Source organism: Rhea americana, unplaced genomic scaffold, assembly GCF_003343005.1.
Source record: "Rhea americana isolate MKP2758 unplaced genomic scaffold, rheAme1 scaffold_220, whole genome shotgun sequence".
Lineage (NCBI taxonomy): Eukaryota > Metazoa > Chordata > Aves > Rheiformes > Rheidae > Rhea > Rhea americana.
The window spans coordinates 1,378,208-1,406,109 of NW_028186330.1; the positions used below are offsets into that span (position 1 = coordinate 1,378,208).

Here is a 27,902-nt window from a genome sequence, read left to right on the forward strand (position 1 = left end):
CTCAGCAAAAAGTTCACAACCCCCTAGCAGGACAGGGTTTATGTAATATTGGTTAAACCTAGGAAGGTATTGAAAGTTGCTGAGTTGGAAATGGAGTTTAGTCAGAGACTAGTTTAGAAAAAAGATGAGTTCTCAAAAATAAACACCCTACCTGCCAAAAAARCCCACCGAGCAAAACTGACACACTAACCCTGTGTGAAACTTTACAGAAAGTTCTACGTAGCGCAGTGTCCCATGACACTTTCCAATAGGAGTAGCAGGGCAAATAAAATGTCGTGAAAACTGTTAACCATGTTTACAGCATTGTGGTGAAGTAAAGAGACATAGACACAAACACCTAGGATTTGAGCATAATTAGAARCTAGCTTAATACAAGTGAAAATGTAATAAACCAAGGGAATTTTTGCTTTAGTGGCAAGACAAATACATAATCACACAGATTAGGTGATTTTAGAAAACTTGAGTTTGGGATGGAAATAAACAGACCGTGAGTGGTAACACCAATTAACATATGTGGATATATTTAAGATTTTAATTGGGTCTAAGCAAAATAATTACAAAACTAAAATACTGATGCAGTTTTAAAAGGAATGAAATTTAAAAAACCCCATAAGAACAGAGGTTTACAATAATAGCTCTACATGATTATAGACTAAAAGTGATCAGAAAGCAATACATTAACCAACAAGAAAACATAAAATGAGAAGATAAGCTAATTTTTCAAAAAGTAAAGTGACAAAATTAATTTGCAAAATGAAGTGCAATCAAAGGATTAATGCAGAACARTGCCTTGGCACAGAATAAAGTCTAATGTCTAAAATGTATGAGATRGACGAATACCAGCTTCACAAAGGCATGCATGCTATTGTGATCTATAGCCTATATTGCTTTTTATTTTTATATGATGTTAATTTTATTGACTGTATAACTAAAATTTCTTAATTTTATTGTTAAGTAAGCTATTCTACTTAAATGATCTCCTATATTAACCATCCAGTATTATTAACCATATATTCCATACTGGCAAGCGTCCTTAAATTTAGTTCAAAAGCCACAGCTTGATAAACATATCCACAGATTTCTGTGACATTGTCTTCAATAGTGAAGACAGATCTGAGAACTCAAGAGATTGTTATCTACTTAATGAAATATTATTTGTGTCATAGTTCCCTGTTAAACCCATACAAAAAAAATCCCTCTGTTACTCAACTAATATGACAGACATTTTCCARTAGGGCTTATGGGTTGGAAAACTTGCTCTTTCTCCCTCTTGCTATCTTTCCATTTGTTTATTTTAACTCTATTGTGGCCCAGCTTTACATGAGGGATGAACAGTGCCTGACCCAGACTAACTTACAGCTCAATGGTTAAGTGAATCTTCAAAAGAGATGGTCAATATAAGTTTGAACCTCTCAGCCTAAGAGCACAGAGTCCAGATCTCTTGCTTTCTGGATTAAACTCTGCATACTACTTTCCATATTACTGAAAGTTTGTGCCCCTAGTAAAAATCTTCAACTGTAGCCTTCAAATCAAGGTCACCAGTTTCAGTGAAATCTCATATCATATAGGTGCAAAAGGAAAACCAAGAACTTTCAGTCATTTCAGCCATGATGGTGCCAGCCCAAGGCCATAGCAGGATTTAAGACAGAACAACAACAACAACAACAACAAAAAAAAAAAAAAGAAAAAGAAAAAAAAGAAAAGAAAACCATTTACAAGCACTCAGGAGCTTCTGTGGATTTGGGGTATCTCCTGCTTAGAGACAGGTACCTAAATCCAACATAAATTGGATGTAACTTTTATTGTTATTCCTGCTCTACAGATAAAGAATTAAATCTAGGCATAATCTGCATTGTTGTACAGATCATTTTTTCCTAGCAATAAGGGCCACACAGCCCCTTCATGGAGGCATGTGAGATCTCAGAGTCTCCATCAAGTCACTGGAACAGATCTGTGTTTGGCTCATAACTGTGCCCATACTCACTGATAAACTACACAGATATTTCATTTCTACTGTTATCCTCTTCTGAGAATGGCCTAACTTCCTGAGTGTATGACTTCATACTTTCTATTATAACATTTTATCCCACTTCTCTCTTCCAGACTCAAAATTCGTAAGTTGTTAGAATAATTCGTAATTCGTTAGAATATGCCTTTGCATGGACAGTTTCTTCCAACACTATCAGTAACAAGTTTAATTAGCTTTCTACTTGCTGATAAACACTTTTCTTTAAATTATCAATTCTTTAAAAATCTTTAAGTAACTTAACTTTCCAGCAAAATCTTTTGCCTCCTTTGTTTTGCTGTTGTTTAGTCCCTTCATATCCAAAATTATTCATAACAAACCCCACATCTCCTCCAATATAAACTACTTCCCCTGTGCCAGGCCCCCCAGCACATCCTTCCCGCTCAGGCATTTGGCTGTCGGGGCTCAGGGCCAACGCAGAGAGGCTGCAGCCACAGGCAGTCCCGCTGGGGGATGCYGCCAGGCAGCCCCGGTGGGGGATCTCAGGGGACCACCCCCTCCTACGGGAGCTGCGCTGAGCTGCACCCAGACCTGACAGCCTCATATCTCATGCTTTCCCAAGGTTCAGGGAGATCATGCACTACTAGTTCCTAGTGAAAGGAGAAAGGTAAGAGACAACTTTTGCTCATCTTGATTAAAATCACACTGCATTCATTCGGATTTTTTTTCTTTTAATTTAAATTACATATTTCCTTAAAAATTTACTACTAAAATTTACTGCAGCCTAACAGAACTGTAGCTACCAAGATCACTCCTCCCTTCCTTCCTCTTCAATACAGCTCCTATATTAATAACTCCTCCATGACAGTTTCTACTTCTAATTTGCTACCAAATTTGTAATTCAAAATTTCAGGTCTTTTAATATTCTAAAATGGAAATGATCCAGTTCCTCATGAAAAAAATAGAAATATTTGAGACTAATTCAGCAAGAGAATGTAAAGACAAATATTTTAGTATCATCTAAATAAGGACAACTAAACAGTTCTAAGTTTAAGACAAGTAGATTTACAAAGTCTAATGAGGTAATTGGTGCAKGCATGCTCACATACATACCATATGCTTGCAACTTTTCAATAAGCTTTCCCATGTCCATATTCAAATGACTTTCTACAAAGTGTCTTATGAAATGGTTTTGCAGTGCTTCCTAAAACAAGAAGTGTTATATATGTTAATTCTTGCTAAAAAAAAATGTAAAATATACCTATTGATTCACATTCAGTTCCCTTACAAAGGCTTCCCACGTGACACTGGAAAAGTCACTTAGCCTCTCCAAGYCTTCACCTATTAATGAGGTTATCTCCACATGCCTAAAATAAACAATATTGTATATACTCCCCAGGGCTGTACACCTACTGTCTGTCTTTGCCTAGATATTTTAACTGTTAGTTCTAATGTTCTTGCAAGTCTGCTGGGACCAAAACCCATTTTCTTTTTCTGTAAGACTTCTGGGGCATTGTTCTAATCGCACTGGCAGTAGTAAAATAAACACCTTTAAGAACCGGCATCTGGGAATTCTTTTCATATCGTTTCCACTTCTTTATCTCATTTACCAAGTTCTAAGGTGGGGTGTGTGCAGAATTGTTAGTTCTACAAAAGCATCCTGGGATCTGAAAGTGTAATGAATGATAACTAGTAACATTTCTTAACTGAACTTAAATTAACAGTTCTATTGATGATGTATGAGCCACAACCAGACCGGCTTATTTTCCCCATATATAGAGAGGAAGGGGGAAATTAGTAACATTTTTTTTTTTAAGAAACAGTCACTACTTTCCACAGCAATATTTTATCAGTTGCATACACACTACTGGAAAAAGCAAATGATAAAATATTTTATGTAACTTGCTTGACTACTTTCTACAAACTTAAACTGCATAAAGCTTGTGAGTGTATCTACTTATTTCCCTTATTGCTTTGTAATACTGGATGTAGTGAGGCAACATCACTTTTTAATATTTTCAACTCAAAGGTTTCTCACTCTGAGCTCATAATCTAGAGTGAATCCCCCTCTTTTTCACCACTTTTCAAACCTATAGGCAGATAGGTGGTCAATTTCATACATACAGAAATTTTGCATTATCATACAGCAAGCAATTGAAAAGCAGGAAGCCATCCCACAGTTCACAAACCTGCAGCCGAGAGATCATGAGGCCTTTTCCACCATTTTTGAAAACCTCAGACATCCTAAGCCATGTCTGAGAATAAGTCTTCAAGTTTTCCACAAAAGCAAAAGTGAAATTGGCCTGAGAGAAGAAAGAGAGAAAAAAAAACACAAGTTAAATAAACACTGTGCACAGCAAATCCTGTAGAAACAAGAAAAACTTGCATGTTTCAGATCTACAACTCCTTTCCATTTCAATTTGACAGTCAGCCATAAAGACACCCATGTTTTCTTTTCTCTCCTTAGAAATGAAAGGCATTTATTGCAGTCTCTGAGTACCAAACAAATCAAAGAAAAAGCTTCCAGCAGCATTTGTGTTTCCTACCTGAAGGATCATAAAGAATTATTTATTTGATAATGTTTCTTTCATACTAAACATCATAAAGATGCTTTAGAAAGGCAGCTTGGAACATACTTAAAGGAAAGTCTCTGCAGATCTTTTGGGCCTCCTCTCAGTTGTTGTATATACAATATATGAAGTTGCCTGTACACATCATAAGGGTTGGAAACGTGGTCTGAACTGTCTGAATGTTAAGCTTAAGTTTTGTGTCAAGTAAGCTAAATAAGTTCTCCAGTTCACAAGTAACATAGAAAGCATCTAGACTAAAATCCCAGGCCTGAACGCTAGGATTGTTTAACTCACTGACTAGGTAGGATAGTGACAAGTTGAGGGAGATGAAAAAGGCAGGAAGCGYAGCAAACAACAGAAATGGGAGATTTCAGTTCCCCCAGCGCAGAGCGAGTGTAGGTCATGCTGGAACATGACRAGATCAAGTTTTGAGGCATCATTAAAAATCGTTAGATGGAGGAGWTCATCAAGGAGCTCAGAAGGGCTCAGATCTTAATGCTTCTTGACATGATTTTGAGCACAAAGGATGTTTTTCCTGGGACACTTTTAAAGAGCCACAGTAACCCTAATATGTTTGTATATGTTATACAAACAAAAGCCCAAGAATCTACCACAGCATCATAGACTGTTAAAAAGATGAACTTCATAAAATACAGAAGCTTATTAGAAAGAAATTAAAAGCAGCAGCCCAAGGGGTCAAATGTTTGCAGGWGGTAAAGAGACTAATTAAGGGCAGCATATTGGAAAGTGAACAAATACATACTGCCTATCTCAAAAAGGCTTGAGAAAGACCATATGCATACATGCATATACACACCAAACACTACAAAGCCGGCAAGCTATTAGAAAACATCTAAAGTTGAATTCATGTCAGAGGAGAAAACAAGAAAGGAACAAATCAAGCAAGTGGAGTTTGGGGTTTTGAGAGGAATTTGGGGGTTGCTTTTTTTTCTTTTCTTTCTTTCTTTCTTTCTAATTCACCACAGTAGCCTTAGGGRAATTCCTACGTCAGAAGCCTTCTGCATGGAAGATACTTCAGAGAATCTGTCTCAAATTGAAACAGCAGTAAAAAAGGTCATATAATTTAACAAAGTGAACGACAACTTCTTTCCAGGACTAGATAATATCCAGTCAAGAATTCTGAAAGAACTCAAGGATGAAATAGTTGAAGTACTCACTGTAGTGTAACCTCTTGATTAAAATTGCCTTGGTATCAGGGAACTGAAGGATAACAAATGAAATGCTATTCACAGAAAAAGATGCAGCAGCACCTAGGGGACTACAGACTGATAAGTCTGAAATCTTTACTAAGCAAATTTTAATTCTATTATAATAAATAATAATGAATTAAAATGAAGAATAGTAGAAGATAGAAATAAATATAGTCAAGAGTTACAATGTGGGATTTTAAAGGGAAGGTGTGCCTCAACTTTCTGAAGAAATTAAAGAACACGTGAACAAGAAAGAGGTTGTTGATACAGAACATTTCCTGGGAGCACATAGGTGCCATGAATGCAGAGTTTCCATAAACTCAAAAAGCAAGTGAACAAATTATAGCAATAAAGTCATGGTGAGTCTCTGAGCCACAAGTCATTGGAAGCTGGCAACAGTATTTGGGGGAAGCATCACTGTACCACCATGTTCATTAGTTCTTCCCCTTGGCTGGAGGGGTAGGATGAATCCTTAATCTAACCAGGTAAAATGATTCCTGTGAGCTTATGTTCCAATGATTTTGATTTTTAACAGGAACTCCCATGAAGTTCTCCTCTTTTTTTGGTAAATGAAGATGTATTAAGATAAATATTATTTGCAACATCCATGCTAGATACCATCTGATTAAAATTATAGAGTCTTGAGTATCAAGTGTAGTCCTGTCTGGACTGAGTATACATAAACTTCTTCCTGATGTATGCACAGATAAAAATGTTACTTTGAGCTTATTTAACTGCCTTTGTAATGACATATTAACAGGCTGATGAGTGTGCTCATGCAAAACCAGGCAGGCAATGCAAGTTTAGAATAAGAACTTTCTCAACTCATCATCCACTTTTTTAATTACAATGGACAGAAAGGCAAGAAACTGAAAGTAATTAATTCAGTAGACTAGCTTTCTTTTAAGTTGTTTTGCTATATTTATTTATACATTCTGACTGTTCCAGTTAAAATGAAATAGCACAGAATCTTCCTAACATAATTTCTTGTACATAGATCAATTCTGAGAATCTTTTAAAATATGAAATAGTTTCAGCTCATGACTGGCAAAAGTTCTGCTGTGAAAACAGGGATCAAAGACTGCAGATTTGGTCTTTGAACTCCTGGGTGCCGTTTGTCACTGAACATGGTTACCATCAGTCAAGCTTTCTGACATGCATCTGTGATGGTCGGGGTTATCCTGCACATCAAAATGTTGGCTTCTAGGGAGGTAAAACCAGTGACCTAGTAACTCACAACTCCAAAGGAYAGTTAGTTACACAGGCTTGAAATGAAATACTCCATGTGAACAACTCATGGAAGAATATCTTAACATGCAAATGTCAATGGCCTTTTCAGCTTTAATCTTCTACTCCCTTCTTCTAGGAAATAGCTATCATGTGATCATATAGTCCAAAGGAAATTAAAAATTTTATTTTAACTTCAGCAGGAGATTTGACACTACATGGGTGAGAGGGTTAGGTTTTTAGTACCTATGTTTGAGATACTTGGGCCAATATTTTGGATTTAAATTTTGGTTCTCTTCAAGTGATAACTGATAACAAAGAGTAGTATAACAAATCCAAAGAACTGCTGCAGAAGCTTTCCTGTTAGTTTCATATCTATATACAGATATATATCCATAATTGCTTGTTAGTTCTAAGGCTTTGTTTTTTTTTTTTTTTTGTTGGATGGTGAAGGAGGTTACACAGAACTCTACATAAGCAAATGGAACATTTTGGGGTCTAAGAATACTAGCAGATGTTTTACTAGAAGCATCTACCACAACCTTCATTTTGTTCCAGAGCATAAAAAAAGAACACAAGTAAATTCTCTTTTAAAGTAAATTGGTATTCTGAACTCTATTACTCAGTCTTGATTTCATTAAAAGATCCATCGAGGAACACAGTGTATGTTAGGAGATTTATCTTTCTTATAGATTCTTTTAAGAAAGCGGTTTTGTCTTGTTAATTGGCAAAATAATGTAGAAATGTCTTAACTGCATTATTCTCGATGTCATTATAATATAGAATGCAATTAAGCATTCAGAAAGATTTGAAATTTTTATCATTTATCACAACTCATTCTTTATGGAACTTGCATCTATAAAAGTCAAAAGAGCTTCATTTTTAGCTGACTAAAATTTTAAAGTGAATTATATTCAACTCTACAGAGAAATGGTCTGTTGCCCAAATTAAGTTATTTAACTGCAAAATATGAAATCACTGAAACCTTATTTCTGATTCACAGAGAAACTATAAAACCATCAAGTATCTAGTATGTGCTACCTAGTATGTGCCATTTCACTTAGTATAAGTCAGGATACCACAATGTGCTCCATTTACATGGAAAATAGCATCTCATTTAAAGTTATAATAGTCTTTTTTTTGTGTACCATTTACAAGCAGTAATGCTATTTCTAGATTTTAAATGAACCTACATTACCATTCTTCAATACATACTCCAGGATAACTCATGAATTTGGAAGATAAATGCAAAATTTGCAGAGAACTCTAAGCCRTACTTAAAATAAGTTATCATTCCTTCTTATGATAAGTTATCATAAGTGCCTCAAAGTCAGTCACAAACCAAAATGTCAGTGTACCAGCCTTTGTAGACAATCGTGTTCAATACAGAATACCTAATAAATCAAAACTGGAAACAGTAAACTTGTTGTGTAATATCAAGACATCAGTATCTGCTTCAAACCACATATACACAGCAGCTCAGACAAAAACACTCTTACTTAGGAAGGAAACCAAGATGTATCATAGCTTGTTTTCAGTGACACACTCTGAATGCATTTTCCTTCCTGGGTCTTCCCTTCTCCACAGCCCTATGCACTCCCATTGAGCTCTTATCTTAAGAAAGAGTTGTTGGCAACAGCTCGCTAGCAGTATGTACACGATTCACTACACTTCTGCTAATGTATTCTTCCTAGTCCTTTTATAGATGGTTTAAGGGACTTTGAACAAAATTTTCCYTGCATAATGAGGGGAAACCACTGTAACAGGAAGGATAAAAATTGAATACTAAGCTTAAAGTTGGAACATGGTCAGAACTCAGGCATCAGGGTGAAGCCAGTTCTCGTAAAGGTAATTATCACACTAACTACCCTTAAAGTGGACCTTTAAAAACAAAGTACAAAAATAAGATTGATAAATAGARATGGTGTTACCAAGGGAACTTATTGTTTCTCTTGATACTCACCTTCTTTATCACCAGGTCAATCATACTGATGTTTGCATTATACAGAATCTTCCCGTGTAATAAAGGTTTCAGGAAAGTCCATACCAAAGCCCCATTAGAAGACTGTAGAATCTCCTGATAAAGCTTCAAGCAAAATGGAGCTGCAGGAAAAAAGACTCACATTTAAGAAAAAACACAAGTGAAAAACAAAACAGAACAAYAAACGATGTGAGTTTTAATAGTAGAACGTTAAATACCATCAACTGTCACTGAGTAATCACTACAGGTCCCTGAATAGAAACAGTTCATTCAGTCTTTGATACTTTCGGTGATGCTCAGYTCTAAACAGAAGAGAAACTGGAGTCCAAAGAGCTTCTCATATCTGTCAAAAGCAATTTGTGAACTGCGTCTACACTAAAGGCTGCATTAGTGTATTTTAGATTGGAAGGGCATATACAAAAATATGTGCTCAAAATGACTGCTGGAGAGTCACCTTAWAAAGGCCCATAGAAATGAAGTCACCTAAGAAATCAGACTCACTCTAGACCCTTAGCTGATCTATAACTTTCCTTCTCTATTTAAGAAATAGGAATAATTCTTCATAAATAGACTTTATTTGTATATTTAAAAAAAAATCAACAAAAAAACACAGGAAAAAACATAGCCTAAAACTCTGACATTTATCTTCTTGATTTGAAAAGTCCATTTAATTCACCTTCATATTCCTTAACTAACAATCATGTTTCTACATTACCCTAGTGCACTCATAACATCATCCAGTGCAAGCAAGCACCCAGGATATCCTGCTGCACTTACATGACACTGAAGTAAAACAATGGGTTCCCTATGGGAAACATTTAGATTTTTATGCTCAGTTCATGTGAATTTCTTTTTCTTTTTCTTTTTTTTTAAATCATCAGTGGATTTAGAAATATTTCATTTCCAGTGCCACATAGAAACATTAAAATAATGTCATTAACAGCTTCTCTAGGAAGACAAACCTTATTGTTTATAATGAAAAGCTAAGCTAAAAACATTTTAAATCTTGTCAAAGGTTAAAGAAACAGGTATCAGGAACATATCATTTAGAACACACAGCTCTTTGCTCAAAATTCACACTCTTCAAGGAAGCAATCACTGCTGAACACCATTGTTGCTAAAAAAAGAGCAAAGAATTAACAGAGGCTCCAAGGTGGCCAGTCAAAAACAAACAATAGTCTTTATCCTTAGCATATTGCTATCTTAAGTACCAACTGCTTTTCAAAAGTTTTATGAAAATTAACTTTTAGCAAACTCAGATTTACCTGTGCTAATCACTGAACTGGATATCAGTTTTTTGTAGTCTCATATAATTTTTTATTTTCATTTTCCCTTACTTCATTTATCTAGCTGTAAAATAAGAAAAATGGTACCAATTTCCTCAACGTAACACTGGAGCAAATTGATACTTTAAAGATATTTCAAAAGTCCTAAGGTGAAAGGTCTTATAGAATTTCAGAGTTACGACAACAGATCAAGAAACGAATAGTGTTTCCAGCATAAGGAGCTTTCACAGAGGCTAAGGCCCAAATACACCCTCTATTCCAGCCATCCTGCTACTCCATTCTGCAAACAGGAAGGAAAAGCAAAGCCAGGGAACAAGGCTAGGACAGAGCTCTGGCTCCCTTCTCAAGGCGCCTGCTGSTACAGCCAAAACCAAAATCTTTACTTTTGTCTGCTGAGCACTAAGACAGAGTCAGYTTCCCCGAAGAAACTGAGCGCCATGTCCTGAGTCACAGGTCCTTCACAAAGAGCCTACTGACTCAGTAATGTTCTTCTCTTGCACAAGGCAAGTACTAACTCGATCAGCTGAAACAAACAAGATTAACAATATTAAAATCAATCAAGGTGAGTCAAATATACGTGGAGAAAARGGAACAAAGGTGAAATATAAAAGAGCTAAGAGACTTTTTCAGCACTGATAGAGTAGACATCTCMACTATTAAAAACAGAAATGTACTATTGTTTTATCCACGGTTTGCAAATTTTACTGCACAGTTGTACTAGGGCTTTATGCTCACAAAAGCATGTAGCAATAAATTTGACAATCTTGTATCTAAAACAGTGTTTTAATACTAAATGCGTTACATTCTAATCAATATGGGAACTAAGATAAGAATATTCTTTTTTGTAATTTGCAAAGATAAAGAGTAACCAGTATAACCTGCATCTTATTTACAATCACCTCTGCCATATATAAATATTTCCATTAAAGAGGGAAAGAGTTCTGCAGACTATGAATGTACATATGTAAATTGCAATTGATMGTTTTTCTTACTTGAGTCTTCAGGAATGCCATATTTTGCCATATTGTCCTCCAAGAGCTCTGTGATTCTTGGCATGTCAATGAACATGTTYGTATTGCTGAAAAATGAAGATTCTCCTTTACACACTGCCTTGATTACAGACTCCAGGGATCCAACAGCTGAACGCCTGTACTGCCCACCTTGTAAGAACTAAAACAAATGGAAATACAGATGAACCGAAGCTGCTTTCGGTAGCTTCAGGGAGTAGCCCTGGTGTTCTCTCAATATGGCATCCAAGGAGAGYGATAAAATTACACTGCTGAAACTGCCTACAAGAACGAGGGCCTGCTGTGTTCTTCTCTGTTCTCCTGATTACSTTGTCATGGCCAGAATATTCCATGAAGAGTAGAGTGTATTACTTTAAACTTYGAAAAATACTATGTATTAACAGCTTAGTTTGGCACAAAAGGAATGGGAATAAAGACAACCGAATCTCAGTAAAGATTCCTAAATTATTATGTCAGTTTTTGAAGTTTACTCTTCTGGTGGATTACTCCTGTGGTCACAAATGCAGCAAAATCATTTTGCATGACATGAATGCTTGCAGTGAAARCAGCTGTTGAAAAGAAAAAAAAAAAAAAGTCAAGTGCACTTGAGCCCTGAAAACCAAGTTTTCAAGTATATCTTAACTTGTTAGATGTGCTAGTTTTTTGTGGGTTTGAGGGCTTCCCCTCCTCCCCCCTATCTTGAGTCATACCAGCATTTACTTTTGCCATTTGCTCATGACTGACAGACCTCTAAGGATGCTTTTCTGGCTTAAGCCATCATTAACCACATTCCAAAAACAGCCTCCTCCGTGCAACTTCAGTTTTCAAATAACATGCTCAGTTGCAACCGGAATTTCATAGAAGGCTGTGCACTTGCACAGCTCTAACAGAGGATATAACTGGAAAAGAAACTGTGCTATGGAAGTATAACTGAAGGATGCATCTCACTTGCTCGATGTTTATTACTATTGCTGACACATGGGAAGAAAAACATAATTGGCTTCCAGATTTCAGTTTAAGACTGCAAGATTGGCAGATGGAAGAAAGATTTTGAGAGGTCAACCAAACACATTTGATACAGAAATAAATTACAATACAGAAATAAATTATGTGCATCAATTTTCAAAATAGTACACCACAAACAGAATAAATTGTGGTCAGTTTAGATGTTCATGTTATTAGAAGCAGTTTATTCTGATCAATGCCTTTACTACAGTGTCAAGTGCCTCTTTAGTAATCCTGGAGGAATATTAGAAAGTTGTTGTTAAAACTTAGCATTTGCTGCTGCCAGAATCCAACTTTTGGCACTAAGTTTCAGTGTGCAGCATAGTAAACAACACCCAAACTTCATAACACTACCATCTACAGCTCTTGAAAAAAAGAAAAGTCTGTTGGCACAGACTTCACTGGGGCAATAAACTTTACTTATGCACATTGCTGAACAAAAGTGGTTTTGAATCCCTATCCATGACTACTTGCACTAGAAGGGTAAGTGAGGCTTATTTCAGTCAAGGAACACAAGCTGATTAATTAATTCTGGTTCTAATCAAAATAACTTGAAATTCAAATGATGAATATTTATGCAGTGAGCTGCCACCAACAGACTGAATYGAATCCACTTACTGTCTTTCACTTAACTATCCTCTGACTCAAAAAAGATGAGATGTTACCTGCAATTTGGTTTTGATAAAGTGGGAGAACAATATAGGATGGATGTTCACAAAAAGTTATCTTTGATTCAGGTATTCTAGTTTTAAACTAAATGAAGTAGGTCTGTAATCCAGCTTTTGGTTCCAAAAAAAATAGCCAATTACAAACRAGGCTCTGAAGGTAGGCTCCAAAGATTAAAAAACAATCTGGGACTGGATTCTCAAATGGGGACCAAAATCTCATAGGGGCTTTGGACCAAACTGGGCAACTTTGCKTCTAAAAAAGAGTATTATAGAAAAAATATAGAGAGAGAGATTGGAAAAATCAGCTGTTCAGTAAAGAGTCTAGAAGTCWAGCCATTTTACAGCTTGCACAGAAAATTAGAACAGATTATGTAATACTACATAAATAGAGATGAATAAAAAAGACATTTTACTGGTAAACAAGAGGGAGATTAAAGATAATCCAAAACTTGGTGAGATTGAATCACTAAAGGAAACAAGTGTGGAGAAATGGATATTCCTACTTCTAGGCAGAGACAAACAAATCAATATCTTTATTRTACTGAAACTGGCAGCATAAGAAAACTGGCAGAATAAGAAAAGATTGTCAAAAGACTTCTGATCTGGTAAAACTATTTCTCAGAAGCTTATGAAATTTGGAYTGCAATATTTAAATGAAAAGTAGACAACATCTATACTCGAAGGTAAGATAATGTCCCATGGAAAAATGGGTATCTCCACTGTGATACTTAATACGGCAAATGCTGCAATAAATTTTAAAGAGAACAGTTAGAGACAAAGTATGTGAAGAGTGGAATTTAACACCTTCTGGATTCATCATTCCAGACCAGTGCAATATATTTATCTAGGAGCATGAGTGTTTTCTCTGAAAAAGAGATGCACGATCTCTAAAATCAGCAGAGACTAATGACTAAAGTTACTGCACTAGAAAATATTAACTACCATTACTATATGGTGGGTAAAGAATGGCCTTAAGAGATTTAAAGGTTTCTGTTGAAAGAAAACACTGGATCACAGAAAAGTACTAGCAGTATTCCTGTGAGACTGATCTTGGGTCCAGTGCTGTACAACTGCCAGTCCCAGTAGTAGTGAATTACTAAAATTTGATTATAACCTCAAACTAGAAGGCACTCTATGACAAATGAAAAAGAAGATCAAAGTGTTAAGAAACAAATTACCTGACTGAATGTAAACTAAATGATACCCAATATAAATCATTATTTAGCAACCAAAATCATGACATGCTATTCCAGAAAAAGAATTTGTCTAGGTATATTACTGCTCCTTGATGAAGAGACACAAATGTATGCAGCTTATGAAAAAAAGCAAATGCAAGATTAAACAAGTTGTTTCAGCTGGTACAGACATTAATTAACAGAACTACTAGAGTCACCAGTCACAATTCTTCTCAAAGACTGTATATGATTTTTGTCCCCAACATTCAAGATTAGCTTTTAATACAGCATATGAAGATGGTAGTAAGGATGTCTGCTGTAACAGGAAAAAAAAGTAACCAGAGAAATCTCTCAGAACAGCAGCAAAAAAATTAAACAAACTTATTTAACCTAGCAAAACAAAGAGGGACAATGACTGGCCTTCACATATACAGGGGAATCAAGAGTTTAAAAAGCTGTAGGACATTTTTGATACAAGATACATGTACTAATAATGGTAAAATTTAATTRGAATTTTATACATTTATAACACCAAGAAGCTTTCCAATAATGGTAGCCTAACTAGTTTTAACACAAAACTTGAAAAATTCAGCAAAGGGATTACACAACAAGGCTGCTTTTCACAAGAGTGACAGCATTCAGTACTCAGCAATCCCTTCCGGCCCTGTACTTATCTGCTCATGAATGACAAACAGACCAAAAATTAGTAATGGAAATATAAGCAGATAATTTCTAACAGCAAACAGACAAGCAAAAATCAGCAATGTTTTTTCCTCAAGAGAGTGATCCATTCACCCAGCGCTGTTAACTATAGAAAATCTATTTTTTCTACACTTTGTGTAGTATATCARTTCAGTGATACTTTTCACAAATATTTGAACTGCTTTCCATTTGGTCCTTCAGGTAAAAATCTCACATGTATAATTGATAAAATTACTTCATTACTCCTACAAAGAGATCAGCAAAAACATTTTTAAATTTCATACTTCAAAATAACTTCTTCAGTAAGAATTTAATGAAAGAAAATCTGTCTCATCTATGCCGAAGGTCACATTGTTTTATATCTTAAAAAAATCTATATATTTTCCTATGTCATCTTCCTAGGTCCCTGAACAACTTTGCCTGGTTATCATGAAAAACTAAATATCCAGGACGGATAGACTTATTTGGAAATTAAAGAAAGTTTTAGAAAAAAAAAGTAAACAATATCTGCAACGCTCATCAAGAAGAACAAGGACAGCCTCTATAGAGAGGCCAAGAAGCAAATAAAGTCATCAAGAACTAAAAGATATATACTGGAAAGCAATAAAATGCAGTAGAACCTGAGAAGGGAAGGAAAGAAAAAATAAATAGTTTTTGCTAGTCCATAAAAGAAAAAAAAAAGTTCAGAGACAGAATGATCCTTGAAAATAGCACACAGCTAATTTATTAATGAAGGAAATAGACACCGATCTACTAAAATAAATGTGCATTTTTTTTCAATCCTCTGCAGAACACTAGGTGACAGAAACAAGCATCAATTTCTCAACAAAAAAAGGAAATAGTAATATATATATATATATAGTGTTGCAAAATGTAAAAAGCAAAGAATTCCAGGGTTAAATCTGTGTTACATTACAGGACAGTATGAGATACCATGGAGCCAAGATTGAAACTGTGACCAGATGGCCCTCTGCTGTTGGATTCTGTGCTTTGCAAACTTTCCAAACAGGACCTTTCGAGGGGCTCTTCCACTGGATAAGCAACTAGGATTTCACCCTGAAAAGAGTATTTCACTTGTTGGAAGGAAACTCGAGTCTGCCATAAACAGGATTACTTTAAGGAAAACAGGAGAGATGCAAATCTTCCCTGACAAAAACCACCTTTCATTATGGCAGCCAGAGATCGATCCCAAAGAACAGCAGGTCACGAGCGAAAMACAGGCACAAACCAGCAACATGCCCCTTAGTTATACAGTTCAGAAGTCTGTGGTAAAGATTCACAGTCTCTGGGGAGAGCAGTCTCTAAGGCAATGGTTCCTTGTGCAGCAGTCACAAATCAGTTTGCTCTATTTAGAGGTCTGCAATTTTAGAATCAGATTCAATCCTGCGCTTTCCACAGTGAGCAAGTTTGCTCCAGAAGATAGTGCCACAGGGGTCAGCAAGTCCACTGACAGAACTGGACCCTGCTCAAAAGGAGGTATTTTTATGCCAATTTATTTAATACTAGATCTGCATGCAGCAACTGTCCTTAAGGATGCAGACAAGAGAAATACCTTTCCTCTTCCCTGCCACCACCTCTCTCTCTCTCTCTCTTTTTTTTTTTTTTTTTTTTAATAGCAAGCAGAACTAGGACACAAAAACATTAAGTNGCAGCAACTGTCCTTAAGGATGCAGACAAGAGAATTTTTTTTTTTTTTTTTTTTTTTCACCTCTCTCTCTCTCTCTCTTTTTTTTTTTTTTTTAATAGCAAGCAGAACTAGGACACAAAAACATTAAGTGATGCAAACAGAAACAAGTTATGGCAAATCCAAGAACTGATCATGGTATCTTGAAGTCAGTATCTTATCTGTAAGCCTAAAGATTCTTACCACAGGGGTAATCCCCATAGCAGCACAGAAAGAACCACATTTAGAGAAACAGAGGTATGGATTCTTTAAGTCACCTGCACAGAATCTCTAAAGAAATGTACCATCCCTTAAAAAAGCAAGGTTACTTTTCATGAAACAAAGTGACTGCTAGATAAAGAAATAATTTGTCAAAAAAATAAAAGCATCAGCAAAAAAGTTATGGCATTCTCAAAATCCTAGATAATAGGTGCTATTATTACCCAGTAGCCTACTACCATATTAATTTAGGCTGTGTTCTCTTAAACTGATGAAAAAAGATGATGRAAGAAAAAACATCAATACGTCCCAAAATTACCAGAGTGCTCAAAAGAGATCAAATGCAACTTCCCAGGGACAATGAACCATTGCCTCACATAGGTGCCCAGCTTCTAGGATGCAATTTCTACTAGTGTTCCTTCTCATTATTTTAGCAGATGTCCCTAACAAGACACTTCACAATCTGCATTAGCTCTCATTTTGAAAATCATGCACATACCTGCTGCAATGCAGAGATGTCAACCACACCAATGTTTTTAACAGCTTCAAGGAACACCGGAAGGTTTTCCATGACATGCTGGGCTTGGCCGAGAAGAGAGCTGACACTGGAAACCACATCCAGCAATGTRTTCAGTAAACTGCCTATCTCAGATGGTATCTTAATCTTGGAAAAGAAAAAGAGGGGAAAAAAACCCCACGACATTAAATTTCAATTAGAAAAACAAATTTTAACCTTTCAAACAAAGGCTCAAAATTATTCAATCTCTTTCTAAAACTGATTATAGAATGCTCCTGCAAACCATAYTTAAAACTCCTTTTGGTATAACTCTCTAACTAATCTCAAATCCACATAACAATTTCAGAGAATTTTTGTTTAGAATTAGCCTATGACACACTAGGAATTAAAATGCAGAGAACATGTTTACACTTACAGAGCTGAAGACAGCTCTCATGCAACTTAATGCTCATGGCATTTCTGAAATTCTACCCCCTTGGAATTGAGCATAAAGGAGAACTGTCCCTTCATAAGGCTCAAAATGCTCAGTACAATAGCTTAGTATTTTTAACATAACTCATAATTTAAGTTGAATCAAGCAACCCCTTTAGCTGTTTTAGGACACACATTAGACAGGATACTTTCCTGCGATACTGCTCCTCCCTTTACATTTTTCATACTTATTGCCTTTTACCAAAAATAATTACATGCATTTTAGTCCTTACTTGACCAAAGTTCAATCATCCTTTTGCTTTGGCCACCAAGCACCTTTTGGCATTAAGAATTTTCTCATCTCTTTTGAACATATTAGTCATTTAGGCATCTTAACTGCAAACTCATTTAGGCATCTTAACTGCAAACTCATTTTTTAAGTTATCTACCTATGCAGGATAACTAAAACAATATAATCTCATTATATGCTTCTAGCTGCTTCCTCTGATTATCTCTACTTTATCCATCTGTATTTGACTAAGACTCTTCCTACTATAATGTCCGTGCTTAATTTTCCTTTCAAATTTCACTTGCTTTCATGAATCCAAAAATAAGTACTCTGCAATAATCTTTTATTCAATTTTTTAAAATAGCAAAACTTCCATAATAATTTAAGATAAGCTGATAAAGATTGTTATTTTGTAATATGGACTCACTGTACTTGAATAACGTTCAAGAGAAAAGTTGTCAAGACAAGCAATCCTTTTTTCTTTTTTCTATTTATTTTCCCTCCAAGTTGCAAACTAGTTCAGAAAGTAGAAATCTTTTCTCTTCCCTCCTATATCTTACCTATTCTAAGCATTTTTTTTCCTTTTTTTAAAAAAAATGTGACCACTAAATTTAACTGGACATGCAGCCTCGAGAACACAATCCAGAAACTGTGGCTTTAGAACAAAATTTGCTTCCTTCCTGTTACATAAATATCTTTCAATTACGAGCCCTTACATTGTTTTAAGTTCTATCAATCATTCACCATGGAAGAACTGGAATAAACACCTGTTAACTATCACAAATCTCATCCAGTAATTTTGTTCTTACAACTCAAAATTCCATCTCACTGAAAACCCAGATTAGACCCCAAATTAGAGTCACATAGATATCTGGTTTTGCTGCAGACTTTTGCATTGCCTTCATTGCAGTTTCGTCACTGCATTATCCTCATTATTTTCCAAGAGAATATAAACATTGAACTTTTCCATTACCATCATCAAGTCCTCTAGGGTCCTTCTATCTGGGTAAATAACTGCATTGTGTTTTTTTAGTTAAATTAAATAGAGTGGATGCCAGACACTGTTTAAATCGCAATCATTCAGATGTGTTAAACTCTGAAGTATTAAGGACAAGGTTATGAATCAGGTCAAACCAAGTTGCATGAATTGGTTCACATTAAATATAGAWTTTTTTTTTTTTGTCTGGAGAAACTAAACCTGAGATTTGGAAAAGCACATTTACATCCTTCCTGAAGGAGCCACTTGAATTTCCAGCACAATTTCTACAGCTAGTAAAATGCATTCCAGTATGCTATAATTTTTGCTAGAAAATAACTTCACATTTCTCACAACCTGAGCTTCTATACTTGTTTTACCTCAAATGATGCCATATCAGTTTTCTACACTTACAAATTAAGAAGCGACTAATGCCCAATCTGCAAACTCTGCTAAAGATTAAAGCTATGACTTCCTATGTTTTCTCTCAAGCTTTTGTAATTAACTTTTCAGGGATAATTTTCCCAAGGAAGACAGACATGAAATACAGGATTCACCAAGCCTATTCTTCAACTGCTCTGTGGAGCTAAATGATGACAAAGAAAGTGCCACGTGTTCAGCATTTGCTTCCTAAGAGAAAGAACATCTAGAGCAACAAAATACTGTATCTGTGAACTGAATTATTCATCCATCTGACTTGCATGCTTTAGACAACCTTCAAAAGAAATTACAAGAAATGAACACTTTCCTCTCACCTCATCTTACCTTGTAAATGATATGACGTATATTCAAATTCTGTATAATCAGTACGAACATGGTATACAAGTCCTGTGCTGGTAAAGAACATAATTCCTCTACGACCAGGGAAGTTTTGCTGTTTTCAGGTAATGTTAGCAACAGGCTAAATACTTCTTCATCACATCTTCCAGCTAAAGCTGCTGCAAAGGCACTGTAAAAAAACTATTATAAAGTATGTATATTAATTTCCTTTCTTCCTGAAAGGCATCAACTTCTTTATAGGCAATAAAGTGAGAATTTGTGTCACAGTAACATGACGATATATAGTAGTCATCAACAGAACTGAAAGACAGACCAATACAGCTCTATCAGATAGACTATAAAATGAGAACAAACATACCAATGTGCCTATAAAGAGATGAAGTATGAAATAATCAATTGTTTTTCACTTGGAAACAGGTTGTTTGTTCTTTATATAAGCATTCATACTATGAGCAGTCATATTAACAATGTTGAACACATTGTAGAGAATATACACTTTTGCTGCAGAAACGCATAAATATCAAAACATAGATGTGTTAATCATTGTAAAAATCAAACACCATGGACTTCCTCATTTCAGAGGTTACACAAATTGAACACTGGGGTATGCCTATATGATGTAATGTTCACTCCAAGGCAGCTGACATTTCAATTCAGCACTTCTTTGAAGCATTAAGTAAGTGGAAAAAAGGGACAAATGCCTAAGCAGATCTTGGTCAAGACTACAAAAATAAATAAATCCATCCTTGGGTACTGGGTAACCCTAAGATTTCCCCTCAACACATACACACACACACACGTCAGAGACCAAAAGCAAAATGATTGCATCCCAGATATCTCTTAGCCACTCTTCTCCTGAAATGTCTCAAAGAAAATTGCAGCTAGTCCAGAAAAATGACTGCTTCAGAGCCTGCAGAAGCCTGGTGTTTCATTACTGATGAGCCAGCGTGCAGTGCCCAGAGTGTCATCATACTCCTCAGAGCAGAACCTGCCTCTATTGAATACATCTGTAGTCAGTGCCAACACCCAGCAAGACCATGTCCAGGAAACTGGAGCAACAGCTCATCAATAAATGTAACTCTTTAATTCCTGTGAAAATTTTAATTTCAACATATTACTTCGGAAAAATTCTGAACCAAAGAAAATCTAAAGTCATTTTACCTTTGTGGTTCCAAAGCATTTCCCACACATTAAAATACTCACTTTTATGTGTATGTTTGTGTACCTACATACATGTAATACACACAGAAAGAGAACAGAATGAGTGTAGATATTATTTTGCTATCAGTGTAAAAAGATACAGATCTAGACTTTGTATGAGGGGAGTTTTGACTCTGTGACACAACTTGAATTTCCTGATGAATGTTCCAGTTTCAATTTAGCTTTAATCCAGTCAACATTTCACCAACTAGATCAAGTCCCTCTGAACTTTCCTKGTAACTTTTGCATCAAAGCTAGGTCATACTCCTATCTTGAGTACGGCCTATAATCTTCATGGATTATATCTTTTAAACAGTTAAAAAAATATAGTAGATAAAACACACATAATCCCATAGCAATGAGTGTGGCCAAAGAATAATCTTGAGGTAGAAATTAAGGGTAAGTGTAACAAGCACCTGCATCTCTCAGACCTAGTCCTACCATTCCAGAGGCAAGCACCAATGTAGTATACAATCACAGACATACAAGGCTGCAAGATGCCTGTAGGTATCCTCAGGGTTATCAAACAGTGGCAACACAAACCATAAACATAGTGGCCCATGTCTAAAATAYACCTTAGAAAAAAGTATTCTCACATATTGCATAATCAGAGACAGATTTTAATACTCTAGTTGGACTGGGAGAGAATTTAAGCACTTATGCACACCCGAAATTCAGTAAAAATAYGCAAATGTGAGATGTATATACTAAGTGTACAGAGAACTTCTGCAAAAATGAAGATAAACACTCATTTGAAAACTCAGTCAATTAGCATTATTATTCCAAGAGATCAAAGGTGCAAGATTCACATTTAATTGAATMATTTCTAGATGACTTCTCTCATTACTATTTATTGGTATCAAAACAACAAGCAAACAACAATGGCAGTCAAACTGCCAAAGCAGCAGCAGAGCTAACAAATCATCTGTAAGTAGTTATGATCGTCTGAACTGTCTTTTTAAACAGCCATACTTTTTGTGAACAAAACTTGCAAGTGCTTCTGCAAGTGGAGCATCAGTGACATCCAGTGGCTGCTGGATTGATCTGATCAGTTTATATGAGAAATATCTCCAACTCTTTTCCATCACACAAGCATCAGTTAGAGAGAACCTACAGTTAAGCTAGCACTTTCCATGATTTCTACTTTCTTATTACTAGTATCACAGGAAACAGCAACAATGATAACACACACAGTCCTTGACTCTGAAAACTTACACTATCAGTCCTTTATATAATATTCATCTGTTTGTTTTTCTATTGAGTAAAGTGAAGCAAAGGCAAGATAGAGGTGAAAAATCAATGAACAGTGAGGAGCACACCAAAGGAATAAAAGAAATTAGGTAATTTCATACTAGAAGGCTCAGACTGAGGGTGAGATACAAAATGGTTTCTCCATGAAGCCTCACCTCCTCTACGGTTCCAAAGCAGTAGAGTTCAAATTTGGAATCAGCACAATTGAGTAAAATTACTGAAAGTAATGAAGCAGTGCTATTTACATCATAAGAAAACCAGTGCTACTACAAATTGACCCCTTAATGCCCCACACATTTTTTTTTCCAAAGTCCCAAATTTCAAAAAATCTTCCAAATAGAAGCAACAAGTGAAAAAATAAGATTCCATAACAGTTTGTTTTGTTTCAGTTGGCACATCAGGCCTTAGGTCAACCTGTTCAGTTAATACTTCTTTTGATCTTTTACCTTTGAAATAGATATATTAGCTTCCAGAACAGTCCTGAGAGTTTCTTCAGAAATGTTGATAGAAGAACGAATATCCTGCCCCAGCTTAGTAGTATTCTGCACACAGTCTTTGACTTTTACATCTGAAAGAGAAGGAAAATGTTACCAATGATAACAATCTGCAAAATGCTATGGATTTGCTTAATCAAGTTGGCCCAGGCTGTAGTGTTTCCTCTAGATTCATACTGAGGGTTGTAAAATCTTCATGTCGTACAATTCAATTCTACACCAAATCTAAAGGCCGCTTTACTGGCAGACTGAAGGGTTTGCTTATCTGTGTGCATTATCCTATCAGAGCACATGCTACCTACAAGCCTATGTTAAGGGAACATCTGAAATTACTAAAGTAGCCTTACTTAAGTTCTCTTCTACTTCCATTAATTGTATCTCCTGTTCTTTTCAATTAATCCCTACATACTCCTAGGACAGGCCCTGACAAGGTGAACTATGCTGTCCTGGGACAAGAATAGTAAGTGCATGTGTGTGTACATGTGCATAGAAAATACATTGCATTATGTCAGTATTTTCCACAAGCAACATCCTTTTAAACTTAGGAGAACAAAAACAACGATAAAGTTACAAAGAAAACAGGAACTCACCATTCAAAGGATTAAAACTGCTGAAAACAGCTACTGCTGGATTTTCTGACAACAGCGGCTCCCAATTTTCAGCCAACCTGAAATGATAGCCTTAGTTTCACAAATTACCAAACTGCCATTGACATTACCATGTATAGTGAGAATAATGAATGGCAAAACAGCTATTAAATTAGGCTAAAGGGTTACATTATATTCTCTGTACACACACTGTGCTTACAGTAAGCACCTCTGCAGAGCTTGCCAAGTTGCATGTATGCACTGCACTTTAGCATGGATCGTCATATTTCTCGCTTAAATTAGAAAACCTTCATGGAAAGGCCTCTACATTTGTAAAATGCTCAAGCACAGGACTAGCAAACTCACTTTGTTTTCAGTTAAAAATAAACAAACAAAAAAGTAAATAAGCACACCACTAACAGCACCACAGTTCAGGATAGTGAAGTTATCTGACTCCAATTTGAATAATAAAAAGTTTACACAGCTCAAATATTATTTACTATTAAAACATCGGATATGAATTAGTGCTCCACATAAGTAGCTAAATTCAAACTCTGCCACAGGATTATAATTCACACAGGCCATTCAAGCCCATTATGAAAACAATACAACAGACAAGCCAGTAAAGCAGAAAGAAAGACCACTTCTAAGTGACAGTTAAGTCTAAAATAGTCTGTGGTAGTAACTTTATCTGTTCCTCAAAAACTTGCTACTTTTTTTGTCAAGGGAATAGTAAATATCTGAAATTATTTGAACTCAGTCCTGTCAGGTTGCAAGCACCATCCAGTGCTTCTGACAGTCTGAACTGCCAAACTGACCTCTATTTAGCATTTTGCAAAGACATGCAGCTGCTTGAGAGGATCAGGCCACAGTAAACTTTATTATTTTTTTTAATTAAAAAATAAAAAAGATACAAACAATTTGACTTAATTCAGATCACGGAAAACCAAATATTTCCACAGCTGTGATTCAAATCATTCTCTTTGTACAGCAGGAAGATCTGCCATAAGTTCTCAGCAAAAGTATAAGGATATTAGAAACATCCAAAATTTTGCTAAATAGGAATCTAAATAATTACAATATACTTTTTCTGCTGAATTTTCAGACAAATGAACAAAGTTTGAAGGGACTTTGATACACAGCATTTCTGCTGTAATTACATAGTTTAGAACCCACACATATGCATGATGAAGTAACATCATTAACCCTAACAAGAACTATGTATCAAAAATACAGGTTTTACATTTGCAAGCGTCTCTGGACGTTCTCTAACAGTAGGTGGCATTCACAGCTGCCATCGGTGGTATTTTGTAAGGCTCCCAGGAGGCTTTCCAGATTATTAGAAAATTTCTGGTTTATGTATGCCATATTCTCACAATTCTCCTTGTTGGAAGCAGACCACGTTCTTGCAACACCCTGCAAAAGACAGTTATCATACAGTTGAATTCACACGAGATGTTTGCAATGATTGAAGTGGAGGTCTTGGCAATTACATGACATTTTTTCTAATTATAATGTGGTTAAGGCAATACTTATTTAGTAAATATATTTGTTACTGAAACTGGGTCAAAGGTTTTCAATACAGGGAAAACAAAATTCTCAGAGATTTCAGTTTCGGAAACAAACAAAAATATTTGCAAATTTGACCTAGGAGATTCAGCAAAGAATAGAAGTGTCAAAAATCTCATTTGAAATTTTATTTCTAAATGAAATAAKTTTTTTGCTTTAAGGAGATCATTTTTATCTTTTCCCTAAGTGGTCCAAGTAAACAGTTTCAGTTTATCTCAAATCTATATACTCTCAGTTCTTTGTCTCAGCCAAAGAAAAAGATGTTAATTTCTCAGTTCTACCTATACTCAAGGGTCTACTTGCACTGTGCCTTGTGCAGTTTTTAATTCTCATCTTTTCCCTTGACTACTTGTATTTCTGTATTTATRATTTTTAACCTGCAAAAGTATGTCACAGAATGGTGGAGAGTACAGAAATACATCCATTTGGCAAAAGTCTACTTTGAAAAGTGGATGATGCCTCTAAATTCTGTTTGCCACAACACTGAATTCCCATTCATGTCAGTAAAACCTCTAGGTACAGGGCATATAAAATAGCTCTGCTATTTTGTAAAGAGGAAGCAAACTCTGTACTAAGAGCACAACGTTATTATTTCGTGCACTTTCCCATCCCAAGAAACTGCTTCCAGCTCTTTATGCGTCTAAATGCCAAGCATTATACTCTCCATATCAGGACTGTTGGTAATTTCCTGCACTGTTAAAAAAACACAAGCTGACCTCAACTGTAACCACAACTGCTATTTTGGCCTGAATCATTCAGGCCAAGAAGCTTATTTGTATTTAATTAGATTTCACTACTGTTCCTGTGAAGACTGAAAACCAGAAACATACTCTGAATCATGTGCTTGGCAGTATCAGAAGATCTAAAGGAAGAAAACACGAGCATCAGAACTACACCCAAACAAAACTCCATTTTACATAACCGCTCTGGGGACTAACCATTTAGATAATAGGAGGGAAAAAAAAAGAAAATAATCTCTTAGCATTAACTTCAATGTGTTTAACATATATATAAAGAACACAGTAGGTGTGGAAACCACCCAGACCTGATAATGATCTTGAACCAGAATGATTTCTTCAATGACAGAGAGGAGGAAGTGACTCATTAAGCCATCTTTACACCTTGTAGCAACACAGAAGAAGTTGCTGATGATAGTTGGTTCTTCTGTAAGAGAAAATGTCCAGGCTTAGGCTTAAACCACTTGACTTTATATTAAAAAAAAAAAAAAAAAAAAAAAAAAAAATCAGATAAAAAGTTGGCCAAATAAGAAAGGAATGAAAAGTTTTAAAAGACAAGTCTGATGCGTTAAGACACCAGAAAAGATTTCTGGAGAGCCTTATTTCCCCGTTAGGAGGACTACTTTGATTCAATCCCAAATATTCTTTTGCACTGCACTACCCTGACCCATAATGAGGGCAGCAATACCTGCTACAGAACCAGAGCAGAACACTTCATTCTGTATGAAGTATTCTGTGTACAGCTCTGAGGAGCTGTGTACATTAAGCACGTCTACCTTTTCCTCAAATGGTTTCCCTGAAACTCTTTCCCTGTTGAGACATCAGGATGTTGCTAATCCTCCAGTGAATAGCAGCTTTCAAACCCTAGCCTCAGGGGGGAGGAAAGAGCATTACATAGACAATCAGCAATGAGGAGATAATCCCAGCAACAGAGAACCCATACAGGGGATGTTTGTCACTTGATCTCCCACTGAGAAAGCTTTAACCCAAGCTTGCAGCCCTCATGTCCCTAGGAAACAGCTCTATTCCCCTACCTGTAGCTGTAGCAGGCTTGCACATGGGAAAACAGGGAAAGCTTGGCTTGCTACTTGAACTCTGGTTCATGAAAGAACAAATTTCATCCCCCCTGCATCCCCTCTTCATGTACAGTTCCCAGTTTAGTCCATAAGCCAATAAGAAAGAACAATAAACATTCATCACTGCATCAATAAACAAGCAGACCTTGAAGATGTAAGATCATCATCTGCAATCTTTCTCACAGAGATAATACAATGGAACTCAGCAAAGCAAACTAGGTTGAACAATCTTTTTATTTTCTCATTAGGTTTCATAACGCTTTCTGTATCACAGAATGATTGAGATTGGAATGGACCTCTGGAGATATTCTAGTCCACCCCTCATGCTCAAAGAGGATCATCTACAGCAGGTTCCCAGGATTTTGTCCAGATAGCTTTTGAATATCTCCAAGGATGGCGACTCTGCAACTTCTCTGGGCAACCCGTTGCAGTGCTCCGACACCCTCAAGTAAAGAAGATTTTTCTCATGTTCACACAGGACTGCCTGTGTTTCAGTTTATACCTGTTGCCTCTTGTCCTGACACTAGCATCACTGAAACAGGTAGGGCCCCATCTTCTCTACACTCTCCCTTCAGATATTGGTAAGATCTGTGCCCCTTCCACCCAGTCTTCTCTTCTCCAGGCTAACAGGTCCAGCTCTTGCAGCCGTTCCTCATAGGGTAGATGCTCCAGCCCTCTAAATCACTTAAGGAGCCCTTTACTGGGCTCTTTCCAGTAATTCCATGTCTCTCTTGTATTTGGGAGCCCAGAACTGGATTACAGCATTCCAGGTGCAGCCCCACCAGGGCTGAGTAGAGAAGAATCACCTCCCTTGACCTGATGGCAATACCCTGCCTAATGCATCCCAGGATACCACTGGCCTTCTTGCCCACAAGGACACATTGCTGGCTCATGATCAACTTGTCATCCACCAGCACTCCCAGATCCCTCTCCACAGAGCTGCTTTCTAGCAGGTCAACCCCCAACCCTTACTCGTGCATGGGTTTATTCCTCCCCAGGTGCAGAACCCTGCACTTGCCCTTGTTGAACTTCATGAGGTTCCTCTCTGCCCAACTCTCCAGCCTGTCCAGGTCTCTCTGAATGGTAGCACAACCCTCATGTATCAGCTACTCCTGCCAGTTTGGTATCATCAGCAAACTCGCACTCTGTCCCTTCATCCAGGTCACTGATGAATCAGTTGAACAAGTCTGGACCCAGTATTGACCTCAAGGCACACTGCTAGACTTTGCATCACTGATCACAACCCTCTGAGTTCTGCCATTCAGTCAGTTCTCAATCCACCTCACTGTTTACTCATCTGACCCATGCTTCCTGAGCTTGCCTGTGAGAAGATAG

General features: G+C 36.4%; 1 protein-coding gene across 1 annotated transcript in view; it reads right to left on the reverse strand.

The window, feature by feature from the left end:
• The window catches only part of ABCA13 (ATP binding cassette subfamily A member 13), a 202,159-nt gene that overhangs the window by 123,097 nt on the left and 51,160 nt on the right, over positions 1-27,902 (reverse strand). Inside the window, exons 19-28 of the mRNA XM_085305455.1 lie at positions 25,800-25,918; positions 24,429-24,601; positions 23,189-23,265; positions 22,551-22,672; positions 19,639-19,833; positions 17,180-17,344; positions 11,234-11,411; positions 8,938-9,077; positions 4,156-4,269; positions 3,080-3,170 (exon numbers count right to left, since the gene is read on the reverse strand). Coding sequence (XP_085161581.1) covers positions 3,080-3,170; positions 4,156-4,269; positions 8,938-9,077; positions 11,234-11,411; positions 17,180-17,344; positions 19,639-19,833; positions 22,551-22,672; positions 23,189-23,265; positions 24,429-24,601; positions 25,800-25,918 — 1,374 coding nt within the window. The remainder of the gene's footprint in view (positions 1-3,079; positions 3,171-4,155; positions 4,270-8,937; positions 9,078-11,233; positions 11,412-17,179; positions 17,345-19,638; positions 19,834-22,550; positions 22,673-23,188; positions 23,266-24,428; positions 24,602-25,799; positions 25,919-27,902) is intronic.